At 34.1% G+C, this 20,117-nt stretch overlaps 1 protein-coding gene across 1 annotated transcript; it reads right to left on the bottom strand.

Annotated features, from left to right (window-relative positions):
* Positions 1 to 5,176: 5,176 nt before the first annotated feature.
* Positions 5,177 to 17,995, bottom strand: LOC106714705. Its single transcript, XM_045678635.1, has 7 exons — positions 17,900 to 17,995; positions 11,404 to 11,640; positions 8,218 to 8,346; positions 7,790 to 7,904; positions 7,525 to 7,703; positions 7,347 to 7,412; positions 5,177 to 5,262 (listed from the first exon to the last, which is right to left on the bottom strand). The coding sequence occupies exons 1-7, from the start codon at positions 17,940 to 17,942 to the stop codon at positions 5,177 to 5,179; spliced, it is 855 nt and encodes a 284-aa protein (XP_045534591.1). The 5' UTR covers positions 17,943 to 17,995.
* Positions 17,996 to 20,117: the final 2,122 nt, after the last annotated feature.

Here is a 20,117-nt window from a genome sequence, read left to right as displayed (position 1 = left end):
TGAAAATTCTTTTTATAACTTAAGAATGTGAATAACTGATACACTCTTATAGATTCATTATTATTTCCTTTAGCGATTAATAGCAAACGAGGTCAGTTTCTATGAATACAACCGCTGGAGGTTACGTTGAAAGAAAAATAGAAAGATTTTTTTTAAATGCGGCGTTCGACTTTATGTGTCCGATCTTGCGATGTTTTTTTTAAGTATATTACATACATAATATCTAAATTTCATAATATTAAAAATATTAAATTAATAGAGATAAATTAGTGTCCCTTTTAAAGGCTATTTTTATGTAGTTATTTATGTGTTTTTGTTGTTACATTGTAGATATATAATAATCCCAAAAAAGAGAAAAGATGCTCAATAATCACGAAAATCAATATTAAAAAACTGCTTCCACATTTGAATGATACCCACCTTTAGGGTTTTCTGTTACGTTTCTTTGTTCGGATTTGTTATTTAATCGCAAGGGATAAATTGCTATTGTATGCTGTATTTCCAATTACGTTGTCGCTAAGATACGGAGTAATTTCACGGGTCCTTGCAGGAAAAATTATTCGACTATTCAATGGTTGAGGATACAACTGAATTGAGACGAGGTTTGACGCAGGGTAATGATTACTTCAAAGATTTTGTTTTTCATTAAGAAAAGTAAATTCCTTTTGCAACGATTCGAGGTGAATTAGTTACATATATTGCAATTAGATACAAACCCGTGCACGCGGATAATAAAATAAAAAAAATAACAAAGAAACAAACTTTGATAGCTTTTAGGTATTATTATGCATGAAAATATTAATCTTACGACAATTTGCTAAAAAAATTATCCAATACAAATTACTTCATGAATAATCACAATTAGTAATCTTTTTTGTATTTATAATATAAATTCTTTTATTTTTAAAAGGTTTAAAATCAATGGATTAAGTTATCAATTTAGAACGGACTCATTTTTGTTTTGCAAAATTTGTTAAAAGATTTGCATAGCGTCGAAATTGTGTTTCTCCTCAATCGCGTAATCCTAGATCATGCTCCGACGTTCATAAACGAAGTTGTTTCTGTGTGCACTATCCGATTGAAATTCTAATAGAACCTGAGACTAAAGGAAATCGAACGAAAAAAGTACAATGAATCTATACCGTACTGCTTTTTATACGTTCCAATCTTTTGTATATTTTAAAATTTCTAAAGAGAACATCAATTTCAAAAACCCTTTTTTATCCGTGTGACCGTTAACATGGATGTTTAATTTAATATTTTGTTGCAATACTTACTGCAGTAACAAAAACTTCACCCTTGTGTAATAAATATATTATTGTGGTTTACATTTGTGTCACATAAAACATACGTCTGGTGAACCTCGTTTAATGCAAATTATGAACAATAAATAAAATACATTTATTAAATGTAATGAAACTCACTCTACTACACTTTAAATCAGGGATTCCCAAAGGGTTCAAAATCGAACCCAAGGTGTCGATATTGAACTTAAAGCATTGCTAATTCTCACTCTGTCTTCTTCTATTCACCTAAGTCAGAATAAAAAATAATAATAATAATAAAAATAATTGATCTTAAAAGTAGATAATTTGGCCATGGGGGTCTGTGGACACGGTTCACTTTAGAAAAGGGAGTCACTTGTCCAAAATAGTTTGGGGATCCCTGCTTTAAATAATAATATCCGCATTAACATTGATTTTTCAGGAGATTTAGATAACTTAAAGCGAATTTGTTAATTGTAGCGACGAGGTACTTATTCGGTAGTACAAGAACTAAATTGTGGAAAACTTACTTTTAGTTACAACAACGATGAAGTGCGTATTGAAATAGTTATTCTTTTCAATTTGTTTCATATTACAAGGTACAAGCAGCCATATGGTCACCTGAATTCGCCGAAAAAAGCGATTACTGCCAGTAGAGATCCGCAATTGCAGATGCAATGCCTACTTTTAATCGACGGAGGAGGGGGACGCACAGGTAAAAATTATTTTCCCTTCCTATGCATCTGCTCCTCGGTCAAATGCACATTTCCTTCCCAATCTTTCATAATTAGAAAAGGAGTGGGAAGGGAAGAGAACTAAAATTAGGTGAATTAGGTGAAACCTAACATTCATGAGACGAAAAGCGGAATTGCTTGCACTTCATTCCTGTCTACTGTTTGATTGTAGTATTTCACCCGTTGAGCCGGCCAATAGGAGCAACAGATGTTGTTGTTGCTGGTGTCTACCACTTCTCTTCTTCTCTATATTACTTTTTTAATTATCTTTACCTAAGTAAGATATTTTATAAGACGATGATTTTCTCTTTACTAATAAAAATGTATCATTTTTCTTATTGTATACAAAAGAAAATTATTAAAGTAATAATACTCATAAATTTGTACAAGTATAATCTTTAGCAAATCTTTTGTGGTCTCGTCTTTTGAAGTCGCAATAACCATTTTATCGAAAAACGAGAAACTGTTGTTGTTATACGTTTCCAATTATAATGTCGCTAAGGATACGAAGTAATTTTACGACTCATTGAGCGAAAAAAATATTGACTTTTCATTAACAGGAAAATGTTTACATATTTCGAAAAATATCTCTTGCCATGACAATTTTTTCATCATCGTTTATTACAACGGCTTATATTGAACTTTTTATGCTGTTTTTTTACGTATACATTATTTATGTAAGGAAATAGAAACTCGAATTTAAATAACATGCCAAATATTGGTTGACGTAGCTTTTCTCTCTCATAAGAATGATATAGAGAAAAAATAATACATCAGATCTTAGTTATTTAATTCAAAACACTTTATCGCTTTGACATTCAAGTCAACTTCCTATTGTCTTTTTTACGTAACCACATTTCGCAATTGTCCAAATAAAATGTCACATACCAAAATTAAAATTCATTTGTCCGCGTTGAGGATTTCAAAATGTAAATAAAGTTACTTGCTAAAAACTTTACATATTACTCGTGGAATGTATTTAAGACGGGATCAAAATGATGTTGAATTGTCGTAACAGGCACCCCTTTACTCTTGCAAACATAAGTAGAATTTCTCGAACTCATTCCCCTTTATTAAACTCTATCACGTTTATAATAACAATAGGTTTTTTATATTATCTAAGAATAGATTATTAGTATATTTAGCATGATTTCTATGTATAATTTTCTTTTTTATTTTATTATATTTGATGCTAAGAGACCAAAGAATAAGTTTTTTATTTAAATTATTTCAAATTTTCTAGAATCATATTGCACATTTCTTTCTATCGGGTTGGGAAATGCATAGTTATAAATCAATTAAATGACTAAAGTAAGAAAAAAATGAAAGTGACATAATTTGGCTTGATTCCAACAAAGAAAATAAGTGTATTACATTAAACATGAATGTTATAGCAGTTAACGGAATGCAGGCTAATAAATAGTAACTTCTGTGTTATATTTTTGTTTACAATCTTGTTGGTAACAAACGGTAACCATTAAGTGTATTTTCTACTTTTTTTCAATTACCTACTTATTTATTTTTTGTTCTTTATGTACTACCAAAGTCATTCGTAATAAAATTAAAAAGGAAAAACCTTTTTAAAACAAGCTTTAACATGTTCTTGTTAATTTAAATTATTCGTCAAGGCGGCCAAATGAGCCCAAACTTGTGTCGTTTTAAAGCCAAGTTCCTTTCCATTACCTTTCAGTTCCATCATCAGATCTGCACCATGTCACACGATTTACATATGTGTACTAAATTTCAGCTCAATCAGTAATCAGGAAGTGGATCAAATTTAATATGCAAGACTTGATGACAAATATCGCGACAGGTCAAACTAAACAAATGCTTGTCAAAACCAAATTATCACAGTATAAAGTCCAGGATTGGTAGGAATATCACTTGTTTCCTTATTAAATACTAGCTTTTACCCGCGACTCCGTCCGCGCGGAATAAAAAAAAATAAAAAACGGGGTAAAAATTATCCTATGTCCGTTTCCTGGTTCTAAGCTACCTGCCCACCAATTTTCAGTCAAATCGATTCAGCCGTTCTTGAGTTATAAATGGTGTAACTAACACGACTTTCTTTTATATATATAGATTAACTTGTTCTTGTTTCCTTATTAAATATCAAAGCCCATATTAATTTCTTCATTTAATTTATCTCATACAATACGAACTAGTATTGTAATCTCTCAAAGGTTATCACGATCTCTACACGTATCTATTTAAGCAAAATTCAAAGGGAGAAGAGCAAAATTACCTGCGTGTATTTGCTTTACTTTATATTAACATACACGTATGTACTGCGAATACATTACCCTTAAGTCTAACGTATAATTCGAGAGTTCTCATATCATAAAACATACCGCTATTTAGAGTTTTCCTAAAAGCTTTTTTGATAAAATATTTTATAAAATAGAACCTCCTTCGTTGGTTTATTTAAGGAAAAATTCTAGAGCTAGAATAAAAATTCTAAAGCATCATATTTGTTTAGGGGAATATGTAGTATTTAGTTTTTGTACTAAATACATTAATGGTTCGTTTTACTTGTTTAATATTTATGCTAACGGCTTTAAGATATAAATGCGGGTGTATCGCTGTGTGTGTATATTGTGTTGAACTTTTGACGAGAAGAAAATGACCAGAGATGAGAACTCGTGTAATGGGTACGAATTTGTTTGCGCTAGTGTGTGTGATTTTTAGTGTGTGACGGCAAAATAAACGAAACAATTTTTCAACATACAAAATTTATTGTTTTTATAAAAACATTTTTATTAATTGTCATACCATCCAACTTGATTGTTTAATTTATAGCTAATAATAATTATCTAAGCGGCACAACGAAATTAAAAACGCCACAAAATTAATTGTAAAATTAATAAAATAATTCGAATAAACATTTATCACAGTTTCTTTTATTATTCACTAAAAGATGGAAGCTAAATAAATTTGACGTAATAATAAATCAAAAATGTTCAAGTATAGGAAAACATATCTAACAAAAACATTGAGAGAAATATTCGTGAATGTAAAATATAAAGAAAACAAATGGATTCGATGAACAAATGTTTGTACAATATAAAATGGAACTCAACAACAAATAATCTTCACGAAAATTTATACAACTTCTTACAAAATTAGATATTTATTTTACATTATGTAAGGATGTAATATAATTATATCATGTATTACTTATATATTTATACATTTATACTTCAAGACGAGAATTGAGAAAATTATCGCAAATCCGTTGCTTGTAGAGTTCGTTGCCCCCGAGTCTAAAACAAATAATAACAATTCTAATTAAATTCAAACAACAAAATTTAACATAAATAAATACTCTATAAACACAAAAGATAAATTTATAAAGGACACGTTAAATATATATATATATATAAATTATATAAGTTAAATATCTTCTTTGCATCAAACTCGACACTGGATGATAAAGGTAACTCGCCGCCGAAAATCCCGCGCGTTGAGACCTCTATGTCGGATATCCAGTTCATCCAGAGATCAGTGCGTAAAGCGCTGCTATCTCTGGATGTCAACAAGTCGAGTGGGCCTGATGGTATTCCTCCTATTGTGCTAAGGACATGTGCTCCTGAGTTAGCACCGGTCTTAACGCGTCTTTTCCGGTACTCCTACTCCTTAGGCGTGGTCCCGAAATGCTGGAAGACTGCCCTAATTCACCCGATCCCTAAAAAAGGCGACAGCTCGGATCCAGCGAACTACCGGCCCATTGCCTTAACCCCCTTGTTCTCCAAGATAATGGAGTCTAGCATTAATTGCCAGCTCATGAGGTACCTGGAGGAGCACCAGCTCATAAGCGATCGCCAGTACGGTTTCCGTCAACGTCGCTCTGCTGGTGATCTTTTAGCGTACCTCACTCACAGATGGGCTGAAGCCATTGAGAACAAAGGGGAGGCCCTAGCGGTCAGCTTGGACGTAGCGAAGGCCTTCGATCGGGTGTGGCATAAAGGGCTTCTTTCGAAGCTTTCTTCCTATGGGCTTCCCGAGAGACTATTGGCCTGGATTGCCAGCTTTTTGGAGGGTCGGAGCATCAGAGTCGTTGTAGACGGTGCATGCTCAGACCCTAAACCAATTAATGCTGGCGTCCCACAGGGCTGCGTACTGTCGCCCACTCTCTTTCTTCTGCATATCAATGACTTGTTACATCATAGTAACGTCCATTGCTATGCAGACGATAGTACGGGCGAAGCTTTGTACACAGCCCGAGCTAATGTTTCTCGGGATAGCGTCATCGAGTACCGGAATAAACTTGTGTCCGAACTGGAGACCCTTCTGGGTAATATCTCTGATTGGGGGCGACAAAACCTTGTCGAATTCAACCCCAAAAAGACACAAGTTTGCGCGTTTTCCGCCAAAAAAGAACCCTTTGTCGTCAACCTTAACTTTGAGAACACTCCTCTGGTTGCCTCAGCCAGCATTGGTATCCTCGGCGTTGACATATCGAGTGACGTCCAATTCCGTGGTCATCTGGAAGGGAAGGCCAAGCTGGCCTCTAAGAAGCTTGGTGTCCTAGGGAGAGCGAAGCAGTATTTCACGCCAGCCCATCGCTTACAGTTATACAAAGCGCAGGTTCGGCCACATATGGAATACTGCTCGCATCTCTGGGCTGGAGCTCCTAAATACCAGCTTCTTCCTTTTGACCGCGTGCAACGACGTGCCACTCGAATCGTCAATGACCGGGGTCTTACCGATTGGCTTGACTCACTGGCTTTGCGAAGGGATGTCAGTTCCCTTTGTATCTTCTACCGCCTTTACCACGGGGAGTGTTCCGAAGAATTGTTTGGAATCATACCTGCCGCCGAGTTCCGTCATCGCACGAGTCGACAGAGCGCCAAATTTCATCGCTACCATCTCGATGGGTGGCATTCCACAACGACGAGGTTTTCACGAAACTTTCTACCTCGCACAGCCGCGTTGTGGAATACTCTGTCCTCGGCGGTATTTCCAAACAGTTACGACTTAGGGACCTTCAAGAAAAGAGCGTATACCTTCCTTAAAGGCCGGCAACGCATCTGCGATTCTTCTGGCGTTGCGGATGTCCATGGGCGTCGGATCAAATAATTCTCGGTCCGTTGCTCGTTTGCCCCCTTCTCCTATATAAAAAAATATATATATATATATATAAAAATAAGTAAAGAAGTGGGTAAACAAGCAGCGGGAACACCGAGGTTTTCATCAACGCCCATGGACATCTGTAATACCAGAGGAACCGCAGATGCGTTGCCGGCCTTTGAGATGGCGATACTCTTGCTTCTTGAAGGTCCCTAAGTCGTAGCGGTAGTTTTATACTTTTATTTTATGACGTTTATGCAAATGTATGAAAACTTACCATTTGATAATCGTTCTTGTGGTTTGTTGACCTCAAATGTGGCGATATATGCGGTTGGCATTAATCCTGTGAAACGATTCCCTTGTTAATTATTAACTATGTTACAAATGAGACCCTGATTATTTTAAGTATTCCTTCTCCCTTCATCATATAAAACATAATAGATTTTTATAGTTACCAGGATAGTATATGGTGGTTCTATTAATCGTATAATTAGCTGGCGGCAAAGACAGCTCACATACGAACTCTTCGAGAGGCGTCTTAACGTCATCGTCGTGTACCACGGCTGTTGACATTACCGAGTAGAGACCCCACGAGTCCATCTTTATTTCTGTCACTGTTTGTTTTAATGGTACACTGTAAGAAATAGTTATTGATATTTTTATTACTTTATTTCTCGTATCTCGTTTTTTTTGTTCGAAGAGAGTAAGCAACGAACTCACCCATTTGATAGTATGACCATTATAGGTTTTGGATACATATTTTCAGCAGAACATATTAACGTGACTAGGAAAACGTATTTCTTTTCTTGGACGAAACGAAAATTTTGTGCTGGACCTGCGTACGAATTAAACAATTTTTTATTGCAATGAAGGTCTTAATCTAGTTAGACACAAAGTTAGATCTATTAAGTAAAATGTCTAAATTATCATCTCCCTGGCTTTATCCCACTTACGTAGATGCGGCGCAAAAGGTTTTATAAACCTTAAGGCTTAATATTTTTACGGCCGGATTTCTGCCTGGGATGAAAAATGTATATTAAAAACATAAAATTTTAGGTACAATGTCTAAATACGTTGTTTTTTTTTTAATTATAAAACCCATATTGTCTAGTTCTATGTTATAAAATAGTTCGCTCTAGTTATCTTACTGTATACAAGCATTGTCCTCGTTTGCCGATCCTCCTCTAAGAACGTCGAGACGACGCAAGTGTAGTTTCCGCTCAAATCTGTCGTCGGATTCCGTATTTTTATTGCTCTGTACGCTTGCAAGGGATCATCTGAAAATAGATAAATACATTTTGTTATATTCGTAATCGGATTATTTACTAGAAGTCGACCTTTGATTTCTCAAGGTAACTAAAGTTCCCTGACAAAAAAAAAACAGGCAAATTTTTTTTAACAAAGTAATTTGTAGTTATATGTCCTTGGATTAAATTTTATAAAACATTTATTGGAACGAAGTTCCTTATCGCGCGTTGTGAAAGGGGGCTAGACGGATAAAATTCTTACGAAAAGTTGTCACGACACTTTTTGCTATGGCACTATTCACCATGGCAACGAAGTGACAATATTTAACGAAAATTCATAGAAATAAAATGTACTTCTTGTGAAGACTTAAGTTTTTTATTCATAGAATAAACATTGGTTCCGTCACTAATTAATTGAAAGGAACTTCGTTCCATCCGGGTGTCCCTTGACACCTCTCAAGTTTTTTTTTCTTTAAAACTAAACTTCCAAGTAACATTTTATGTAAAAATATTGGGAAAGGACTTTATAGTGGCGACATATTGCAAGCCGCGGTAAAAAAACAGGGAAACTTACTCCATAGGTACCCTTCTTGATTTTAGGCTTTGCTATGATGTTTGTTTTCTTTATACAATATTATAAAAAAAAAAAACTATAAATCACTCCCTAAAGGTCACGCCTAAAAGATTTTTCTTTTAATAAAGCAAATTATTACAATAAAAATGGTTCAAGAATGTCTATAGATCAACACATCTGCAATTGTTTATTGTATGGACAATGAGTTTCAAATATACAAAATTTTCTCAACTTCTTCGTAACTAACCGTAATGTATTCCTTAAAACATGCCCTCTTATACGTTAATGAGTAAAATTTCTAAATAAATAAATAGCTAAGACAGAATTTTTAACTCCATAAAATATTTTATTCACTTTCACCTCCATAGAGATCTGAGTTAAATGTGCATGCATGCTTTGTTCGACTGCATTATTCGCTCTATAGCGCATATCTTTGAATCTTTTAAATTAAGAATTCCCCTTCGTACAGACGTAACTGGAAGGCATGCGCCTGTCGCCGTCGCACAGCTCAAGAGGCTGGCAAACTGCGCCACCAACCGAACCTTTGTAACGGAGGAACTATTTACAAACGGAACATAAAAACTTACATATTGAATTGAGCTGTTGCAAGTTGTAAGCTTACATTGTTATATTTAAAGTGTAATATAATATTCAAATTTCGCAATTACCATAATTCATGTTCAAACAAGACTGTAGTTTTATATGATTTGTATAAGGAACGTAGGATAGAGTCGATTAGAGATTCAAATTACATGCACATACGTATGAGTATGAGACATTGATTTCTGATGATACTATAATAAAACAAGATAAGGTTGAACTCATTTTAGTACATGCCTGCTATGATTTTTTTAGCAGTATATAACAAAGGAGCATCGGTCTCTTTGAAAGCAAGCTTTATAAAGGATGACTTTTGAGCTTTAGAATGCACTCTAAACCATTTAACTTCGTTATCGTTAAGTGCATTAGAAAAACTCTGACTAACGCGAAAAAGTCATGGTTCGAAGGTATAATTAATTCTGCCTTTTTAATAAATAATTGTAAAAGCAAAGTTTTTCTATTTTAAATTCTTAAGTTTAAGTTTGTATTCGAATGAAATGTTATTTATTTAACGAGAAAATTAGTAGTAAAATATAGCAGCAGCATACATAAGTTACTAATATTTCGAGTTCTAAGTCAACTAAAAGACAATGAAGCTATATTTAAATAGTGTTTATTATTGCTAAGTATTTACTAGATTAAATATACACACGGTAAGAAAAATCCGTCAAAGTAACATATTCCATTACCGAAGCTAACATCTTAAGAGAGATAATAAAGTAACATGATGTAAATAATAAATCCATCTTAAAAGAACTAAGAGGCTTTTTACTTAATCTTATCAAACGCAATAAGGAGCCAAATATTTTGTAAAATCTCCGTATCAAAGTAATCATAACTTGTTTTGGTAGTCTTGGCAGTGACTGTTCAAAATAAAGTCCAAATATTGGTATATTACTCCTACTCGGTCTTTTGTGCTTCGGACAATAGTGTCTACATATTTAGATGCCAAAAAAGACAGATTATATGCCGGACTAATATATTTTAAATATTTAGAAATTTGTATTCCAAAAATTACTAAATGATTTGATTATAATATTTCTATGCACTCTTACGTCCTACTTTATATAAAATACTAACTAGCGCCCATGACTCCGTCCGCGCGGAGTTAAAATAAACTTAGTAGCTTATGCTATTACAGACTATGTTCTACATCTATGCCAAATTACAACAATTTATACATCCATCCATCCATGTTAATATTGGCATTTATAATATTAGTAAGATTAGCAGATTATTTTAAACTTATGAATGTTTCTGTTAACTATTCCAACTAAGACGATTCAAATCCACGACCTCGTGATCGAAAACATGAACCCTTAACCATTAAACAATTCGCGTATAGTTAAAAGAATGTTAAGTGAACCATATCTCGACTTTAAAACTAAACAATGATCAAAATACAATTAAAATATATTTAATTTATATACAGCAGAATCGTAGCCAACAAACTTAGTTCGCAAACGGAGTAAAAAGTTCGGAAAACTAAATCCTTTATAAGACAGTTTCTAGTTGACAGTTGTAGGGCATTGCTGTACAATTAGAAGACATCTTTTACGCTTCTATTTTAAACTGTTTATTTATTTGTAGTTAATAATCGTTAAATACGAAAATATATAAATAAGTATTACTTTAAATATGTAAAATTTTTAAAAATATACGATAAAATTAGTAAAAGAAACTATGTGTATAAATTATACATCTTACTATTATTATAAATGTGAGTTTGGATGGATAGATGGATGTTTATTAGAAGATATTTCCGACACAACTAAACAGATCTTTCTGAAAATGACATAGATGTATAACATAATCTGGTAGAACACATATGCTACTACAAGTTTTTTTTTAATTCCGCGCGAACGAAGTTGCGTACGGCAACTAGTTATAGTAATAAGTACAACACAACTTACCTGAAATTTTAAAGTCCAAATCAACTTTCCCCTTAAGAAGTCCAATAACTTGTGGCCGCATAGGCGGTATCCACTGATACACGAGCCCTGAAGATCCGTTGAAGAACCATTTCATAACTAGGCCGACCTTTGGAGACATCTCGTCGATGCTATATTGACAGTCAAGCACCACGGATTGGGTACCAACTTCCACTAAAGTTGGTACCACTATATTTCTGATATTCACCCCAACACATTCTAAAAATATTAAATATATATTAAAAAAACATTGATATTATTGACTTTATTACCATAATATTATTATTTTTTTAATATTCCAAATTCTAGGAAATCAAATACAAATATTTAACGTGTACATAATTTTATGTGCGTTTAAGTTTTCATGAAAAATTCTTTGCATTGGACAAATATACAGCTATTGTAAGGTAACTAGAAATCATTTTGAAACGTTTCTTTTAGCTTTGTAACATTTTAATTTAATGTTATTTCTTTATAATAAAAATAAAGCCGTGTATAATAAACCTGAAACAAGTTCTATTTCTTTCTAAAATTAGAATTAAATATTTAGAAAACTTTAATAATTAATGACTGAAATATTATAAAAGGAGTTCAATAAATATGAAATACTTTTAAAAACAAATTTCTAACTTCTCAAGCAGTAGGTCAATTGCAATTAAAACTAGCGGTGGTTATTTACTAAAGTTTTATACAACAAAATATTGTTACGCCATCTACATCCGCCTGCTGAGCCTGCACTTAGCAGAGCGGAGCTACAACGCCATCTACATCCGCCTACTCGCCAGCAAAACGGAAGTCGTCGCTGATCAATCTTTAACGCCAACGATGTCGTCACATCCCGTGAATCTACCCTATATAAGCCGTTGCACTGACACCGCAAGTTCAGTTTTTTTTCTGTCGTCGGAAGGTCAACATAACTTCAACTTCAGTTTGCTTAACTAATGAACTCGGAACCAACCACGCTGCCGGTTACCTGCTTGTTAGATAAGTACTGATTACTGAGTCATTTCTGCCTTTTTGTCATTTTGTATTCGTGATGTTAGAATTACAAATCAGTTTAAACTCTAGCCTTTGGTAATGATGTGTTGAATTTTGTGTTGAATTATTGATTTCGTGATAAAATGTAAAATCGCGTTGTGATAGACATCTTTCATCTAGGACTTTTAATAATTCGCTTTAATAATTTCAGAAGTGGGATAGGATCCGCGTGATTCTATCCAATTTGCTCACTGTGTAGTTGTTTGTATTTTCGTGAAAATAAATGCAAAGTGAAAAATGTCTGATTGTTACCGTGATGGTGATAATCGTTGTAGTCGCAACAAGTTGAATCGAGATCAGAATCGTACCAGTGTTCGCGAAGCATGGGTAGCGTGGACCAAGCCATGGATTCTACATGGGAATATGTGGGCAGTGAGACGCACGCGCTGTCTGTGTTTTTCACAGCAGACAGGATTGTGGACGCGATCTATTCAATTTGTACTGCGGTAAGATTGGACCAATATTTTTATATTTTAAGTTTCATGCCAAATAAGTCAACATCAGACTTTTCAATTAATGTAAAGATGTGTCCTTTACTAAAGACTGAAATTGAATACCTCGATCAGTTTATTAGTGAGGGTCAGGTAAGGCCGAGTCGTGACAAGATTTTAGCCATTACCTAAGTCGACGGATGTCATTATATCTAGTCATTGATGCCCTTTATGAGTTCAGTTTGCTATGCTCCAGGTATTGTCGAGATACTCTGCGTTGCGTAGACTGCGGGTTACCCAACTGCAGAAGTGAGATAGTGAACGGACTGTGAGACGTTCTGTATCAGGAGATGCCTCTAGGGTATCTTCAGGATTGACGAACTGCAGGTTGCCATTATTATCATGTAGAAGACAATGACTGCAGGATTGATATCGTTTGTAGAGAGGATGTAAAACTATTACCGAATCAGGCGGTCCTAGTGTTAGTAGAAAACAGAGGTTCGTCTGGGGGAACGAAGGTATTTTAATCTTGCAGGATGTGAATACATCGTACCCTCTACGATACTGGAGGGGCCTGGTGGCGTGGTAAAGGTTTACAACTTGGGCTTGGAGGACGTAGAATTCAAGGCGGGGCAGGTGCTAGTTCGCGGACAGTTGTGTGAAGGTATTGGGCAGAAAAGAAAACGAAATTGTAAGTCAAATTCTTTTATGTTTTTTTGGTGTAATTTTGATGTACATAAAGATGTGGCTGGCTCCGTACCGTGCTGTTTGAATAGTTCTGTTGGCTTCGTACCGTGCTGATCGAACATTTGTGTTGGCTCCGTACCGTGCTGGTTGAATAGTTCTGTTGGCTTCGTACCGTGCTGATCGAGTATTTGTGTTGGCTCCGTACCGTGCTGTTTGAATAGTTCTGTTGGCTTCGTACCGTGCTGTTCGAATATTTGTATTGGCTCCGTACCGAGATATTAAAGAAGTTCTTCTGTCGATGTTAACGCTGTAGATTTGAGTAGAGATGTCGACCGTTCACTTTCGGTTGAGGTGGTAGGAGGAACGAGATTGAAGGATATCGATGTAGGCGAATTAAATATTTTCGATTTGCTTCAGTTATAATATGACCTCTTAATAAAACAACGCTCATCTTTTGTATCCGATACAAATGAATTAGGATTAACCAATTTAGCAGAAATTTACATTAAACTAAACGCTGACAAACCAGTTTTGGCAATCTATGACCGTGGTACATATTATTCATTGCTGACGCTTTCTCTAAATTTGTTATTGCTCTCTGTGTTCGAACCTAAAGTTCTGCTGAAATCATTTTAAATCTAAGAGAAGTTTTTAGTTTATTTGGCTACCCTTCCATCATAATATCTGACAGAGGTCTTGTATTCTTCAGTAGACACTTTAAAGATTTTCTCGTAGAACGGCAAATCAAGCAGGTATTGGACTCTGTAGCAACGCGAGACGTTGAATCGAAGAGGTCGAATCGCACAATTTTGAACGAGTTGAATGTAGCGAGTGAGGAGAACACGTGGGACTTGAAGCTGCCAGACGTTGTTTTTTGGTATTAACAATTCTTTGCATGATACCACACGCCACGCCCCCTTTAATCTTATGTTTAAACATAAAAGTAGGGTGTTGCCAGATTTAGAAATTAGTGAAAATAATTTAAATTTAGATGAGTCCAGACTAACAGCTTCCAGAAATATTGTAAATAAGCAAAATAAGATGAAATCACGGTTTGATAAATCGAGGAAACGCAGTCATTCGTATAAAAAAAGGGGATTTGGTGTTGTGGAGGAATCCAAAGAGTTGTGCTCAAGCAGGTATCAATAAAAAGTTAGATCCTTCTTATGCTGGAGCCTATAAGGTGTTTAAGGTTCTCGGACATGATCGGTATATGATAAAAAGTGTGAAAAGTTTCAGAGGTTATAAACACTTTAATACCGTAGTTGCTGTAGACTCGCTGAGACCTTATGTTGGTGCTATAGGGTCAGATACTGAGGCTGATAATGATAGTGTGCTTGATACAGAAGATCTTGTAGATCTTCTAGAAAGTTAACTGTGTACTAATGTGTTTCGTGTGGTCACTCAATTACAGGATGGCCGAGCTGTTACGCCATCTACATCCGCCTGCTGAGCCTGCACTTAGCAGAGCGGAGCTACAACGCCATCTACATCCGCCTACTCGCCAGCAAAACGGAAGTCGTCGCTGATCAATCTTTAACGCCAACGATGTCGTCACATCCCGTGAATCTACCCTATATAAGCCGTTGCACTGACACCGCAAGTTCAGTTTTTTTTCTGTCGTCGGAAGGTCAACATAACTTCAACTTCAGTTTGCTTAACTAATGAACTCGGAACCAACCACGCTGCCGGTTACCTGCTTGTTAGATAAGTACTGATTACTGAGTCATTTCTGCCTTTTTGTCATTTTGTATTCGTGATGTTAGAATTACAAATCAGTTTAAACTCTAGCCTTTGGTAATGATGTGTTGAATTTTGTGTTGAATTATTGATTTCGTGATAAAATGTAAAATCGCGTTGTGATAGACATCTTTCATCTAGGACTTTTAATAATTCGCTTTAATAATATCGTCGAGAAAAATCTTTAAATTATATTCTCATTCACAAAATGTTCTATTTAATATAAAACTTTGTATATTTATTTACTGCCTCAATGAATAAAAAGAGAAGAAAGGGTTAGATCTACGACCGCCTTCAATATTTGAGAACGGTTAATTTCTATAAATCCTATTTGTTTTTCAGAGGAAAATTCCAAAGGGAACAAAATTTATTATAGCGTGTTAAAGTTTGTTTAAGTAATAAACAACCTATTCAGTGCTTGTTATATTTCTAGGAATTCATTGTATGAAGCAAACAACAGGTTTCGCAATTGAAAAAGAAGTAATGTGAACGTAACAATGGTTCTGGATAATGGAAAATGAAATAATAATATCACCGTGACATATTCCACGCTACGACCAGACAATTTGTTATTCTTACTTAGTTGTACACACAAAGCGCCGTATTATTTTATTTATTCGGCTTGTAAGAAACCCATTGCACGAATTAATAATGTAATAAAAAGCGAAAACAATTTAATAAATAAAGACTTTTTCTAAAAGTAAACATCACGAAATATATTTAACAGTGGTAGACGCAGGCAACAACAACATCGGTTGTATGAATGGACCTGCTTGCCCGTTGCAATACCGCGACCACACAGAAGACAAGCGTGAAGTGGAAGCAAAACCTCGTTTCGTCTGATGAGTGTGATGCCGTAGGCCTAATTTTAGTCTTCTTCCCCTTCCCACCCTTTTCTTATAAGGAAAGGATGGGAAAGGGGCAGTGGATTTGACGGAGGATGGGACGCATAGTAAGCGGAAATATTCTCATTCTGTGCGTCCCCTCCTCCGTCGATTTAAGGTAGGCAACGCATCTGCAATTGGAGATATTTCGACAGATTAGGTGGTCGCTTGTCACCTTATACTATAAAAAAATGAATCTTTACAGTAATTATGAAATTTATTATAATATTCCAACAATAAACAAACTTACTCTTATTATTAAAATATATATAAAGTATACAAAATATTGAACGGAGAGAAAATATTGCATCCATATAACAAAAGTTGTATTCAGAAGGAAAGAAATATTATCTGTAATATAGGTTATATTTTAATAACTAATATTTTACTAACGTTACTTTTTACTCTGTATATAGAATACAAGGAGCAAAATAAGATAATAAAGCGTACACGGTTATACTAAAGTTTGTAATGAAACTGCTTCTAGCATTGTGAAGGTAAACCCAGTGGTACATAATGCCCGTTACTGCGTAAGGTGTGTTAGGGAAATTGTAATGAGAAAGCTTACACACAAATGTGCTTATATTAAAACATAACAGAGTAAATAACTTCATATTTTGCTTTCATTATTTTATTATTTCTAAAGTTATATATTTAAGTTGGTAAAATGTTCTGTAATTTTTTATGCAAAAATTATCATTATACTGTAGTGAAGGAATAAACCTGAAGTAGTGTAATTTTCAAAGTCCTTGTAACAAAAATTTGTAACTTTCTAAATCTAACTTCAATGTACACTAATTGAAATAAGTTTATACTTTTCTGGTGTGGTTGTTTTTCAATTATATTAATTGCCTTTGAAAAATATCTGTAGGTATCTGTATTCATACTTCTAACATTATAATGTATTTTAATATGTCCATTTTAAACTGCATTAAATTAAGTGAGTTACTAAAACAGATAAAACAAAATAAGTAAGTAGTAAACAAAATAATAATAAATGTAGCACTAAGAGCATTGTTTTGGTAAGTTATCTTGCAAATGGCATATGAATAATGCATCGTCTTTATAACCAAAGTACGCCAGCATAGCCACCTAGACAACTGGACGCTTTTACGAATATTAGAGGCAAGGTATCGCAATGGCGATTATTATTTATTGCACAATTTGTTACCGGCTTAATCACCCTCCCGCTGCTCTTCAACTTCCCTTTTATCTGATTTGAGTTTCGGTAGTTATAGAAAAATTTGGAGATGTTATGTCTTTTAAAGCTTTAAAACTATGGCAAGTTATGTACTCATAAATGCTAAAAATATGGTTAAAAATCCTGAAAAAAAGCTATTACAAAATTCTTGACATGGCAAGTGATTTTAATACTTTTTATTCACAATATTAGCGTGCTTGGTTTAAATCTTACCTATTTATATGTCAATTTCTTTCATATGGTTAAGTTTAAATTTACTTAATACAAAAAAAAAAGTGTTAGGTGAGAATAATAATTATTGTAAATTATGTGACCTGGAAATTCTACAAACTATGTAACTTTAATAAAAGCAAGTCACTATTATAAAGAAAATTCTAAATGGAGGTTGACAAGAAAATTACATACGCGCGCTGCCGACAAAAGTTTTAACACGCAAGTAAAAGCAAAATTTTATTATTATAATAATTAGTGTATAATAGCTAAGGAATAATACGAACTTGAGGATAATATTAGAAGAACGATGTATGTTGTTTGATCCATTGCGAACTACATAACTTGTCACGTGTTGATGGTGTTACGAAAGTCTTTGAAAGGAGGTCGTATGTTGAGGAGGTCCACTCGACACTGTTAGAGCGCGAGAACTGAAAAGTTTGTGGTGATAGAAAAAGTCTGTGCTACACGCATGCGTACTTCGGTATGCCTGTTGATTTACTTCAAAGCTTCGACTACGGCAATACTAAAACCGTAATTACCAATGTTACAAAGAGCTTCTCGTGAACAAACAACTCGCGGATATAAGTAATGAATGTAATTTTCTCTTCTAAAAGCACTAAGTATTACTTCTTTTTTTAAATTTCCGGTTTATTTCAGTCAAATACAGTCAAAGCGTTAAAGTTAAACATTTCATTTAAAAATTAATTCCAATTTTAAAATTGCAAATTTAAAACCGCCTCTCGAACTGGCAATAACTGAAGTTTTCGCCACACTATGTCAGCACCATGAATGGATGTCCTAAATAAAACCAGATAACGCTAGCATTTTTTCTTGCCAATAGAATTCGGGGTTGCTGCCCATTTTGGTGCGTTGCCAGCTTCAATAATCTCTTTATTCTTTGGATATGCTTTTCATAAACAAATCTATGAGGATGGACCACTGGACGGCATACGAGTTGTAATATCGGAAAGCTATAGTAGTAACTACCTACTGACAGTATTTTACTTAACATAAATAATCTTTACATTTCATTAGAAAACATACTTATCATATTTAAAAATTATAACTCTTACATTACACGCTAACTCCCGGCATACACGGACTGCTTCAAGCAATCACTAACGACTACTACAAGCGGTTAATATAAATCTAGCAATTTTTATTATCGGCAACTGTAAATTGTGGATCGAGTATAGCGAAAGTCAACTGATAATTGCCCAAATGCCAACTGCTTGAGACCTACTGTTTGATACAGTCCGTGTATATTGCCCTTAAGTCAATAAAAGTCGTCATGCTATGTTGCCATATTTACAATCTCAATTATTTCATTTAATACTGGTTAAGTACAGACAAAATGAAAATAAAACAAATTAATGCATGTTTTTCTCTTAAAAAATATCTGAATCTTGCAATTAACAAAAAATTGAATTGACAATTCATTAGCTGTAATAGCTTAATTCTAAATATAACTTTTCACCGGGACACATTCCGCAACATTGGCTCTGCCCCAATGCGAGACAAAACAAACTTTTAAGATTTCAAATGACAAGCAAAATATCAAACTTGTGAAACTGCAATAATTCTAAAAAAAAAACTAAGTCTAGGGTATAAGATAAACGTAATATCATTTTATAAAGTACAAGCCCGCGACTCTGTCCGCGCGGAATTAACAAAAAAAAAAACTTTATAAGTAGCCTATGTGTTGCCTATCAGACTATGTTCTACATGTTTGCCAAATTTAATCAAAATCAGTTGAGCCGTACCGGAGATACCTTCAAACAAACAAACATCCATTCGTCCATCCATTCATCCATCTAAACATTCGCATTTATAATATTAGTAAGATTATTTTTGTTAATTAATATCGTAACAAAATGTTGATTGTAATTAAGAACATTTCAATTAATTTATTTCCATCCATTGTCATTAACGAAATGATGAATACAATCATTTGGCAGATAGAACCGATAGAATATAATGAAGGAATCGTCCAAAGCTTTACATTATTCATGCCAATACATTTCATCTTAATTCCCAAGTACATTAGCATTGAAAGTGAATGAAATGGACGGACCTCGCTAAACTCAGCATATGTTAATAATTTATAGATCGTTGTTCTAATTGATGGATATATTATTGTAATAGTTGTGTTTGTAGAAATAATTTGAAATTCACATCTTGTTTTAATATTTGACCGGCCTCGATGGACTGAACGGTTCCCTGACTCGATCCAGTCGCAGGGTTACCGAAACAAACTTCACGTTTAATTCTATTTAAAAGTTATAATAACCTTTGATTTATATCTTGATTGAAAAATTAGCTACGAAATAACTTTTCTCGTTACTTAAATTTGTATAATGTTTTAAGGTTCGTTTTTAATTAAGGGAAACAAAGAATACAGTAATAAATACTACGAAATAAACTAGAAATTGACTAGAAAATCCAATATTCCATTGTAGGGGTACACTATGACTCTCTTGAGAATACAAATCAAATCACTCC

This window comes from Papilio machaon, chromosome 7 (assembly GCF_912999745.1).
Source record: "Papilio machaon chromosome 7, ilPapMach1.1, whole genome shotgun sequence".
Lineage (NCBI taxonomy): Eukaryota > Metazoa > Arthropoda > Insecta > Lepidoptera > Papilionidae > Papilio > Papilio machaon.
The sequence above is the reverse complement of the archived record's forward strand: the minus strand, read 5'-3'. Positions and strand labels throughout refer to the sequence as shown.

Coding starts and splice junctions, on each gene's coding strand:
- LOC106714705 (XM_045678635.1), bottom strand. CDS start 17,942: ATGGATCAAACAACATACATCGTTCTTCTAATATTATCCTCAA. Junction 7,905..8,217: donor GAGGACAATGCTTGTATACA/GTAAGATAACTA, acceptor ATTCGTACGCAG/GTCCAGCACAAAATTTTCGT. Junction 7,413..7,524: donor AACCACCATATACTATCCTG/GTAACTATAAAA, acceptor ATCGTTTCACAG/GATTAATGCCAACCGCATAT.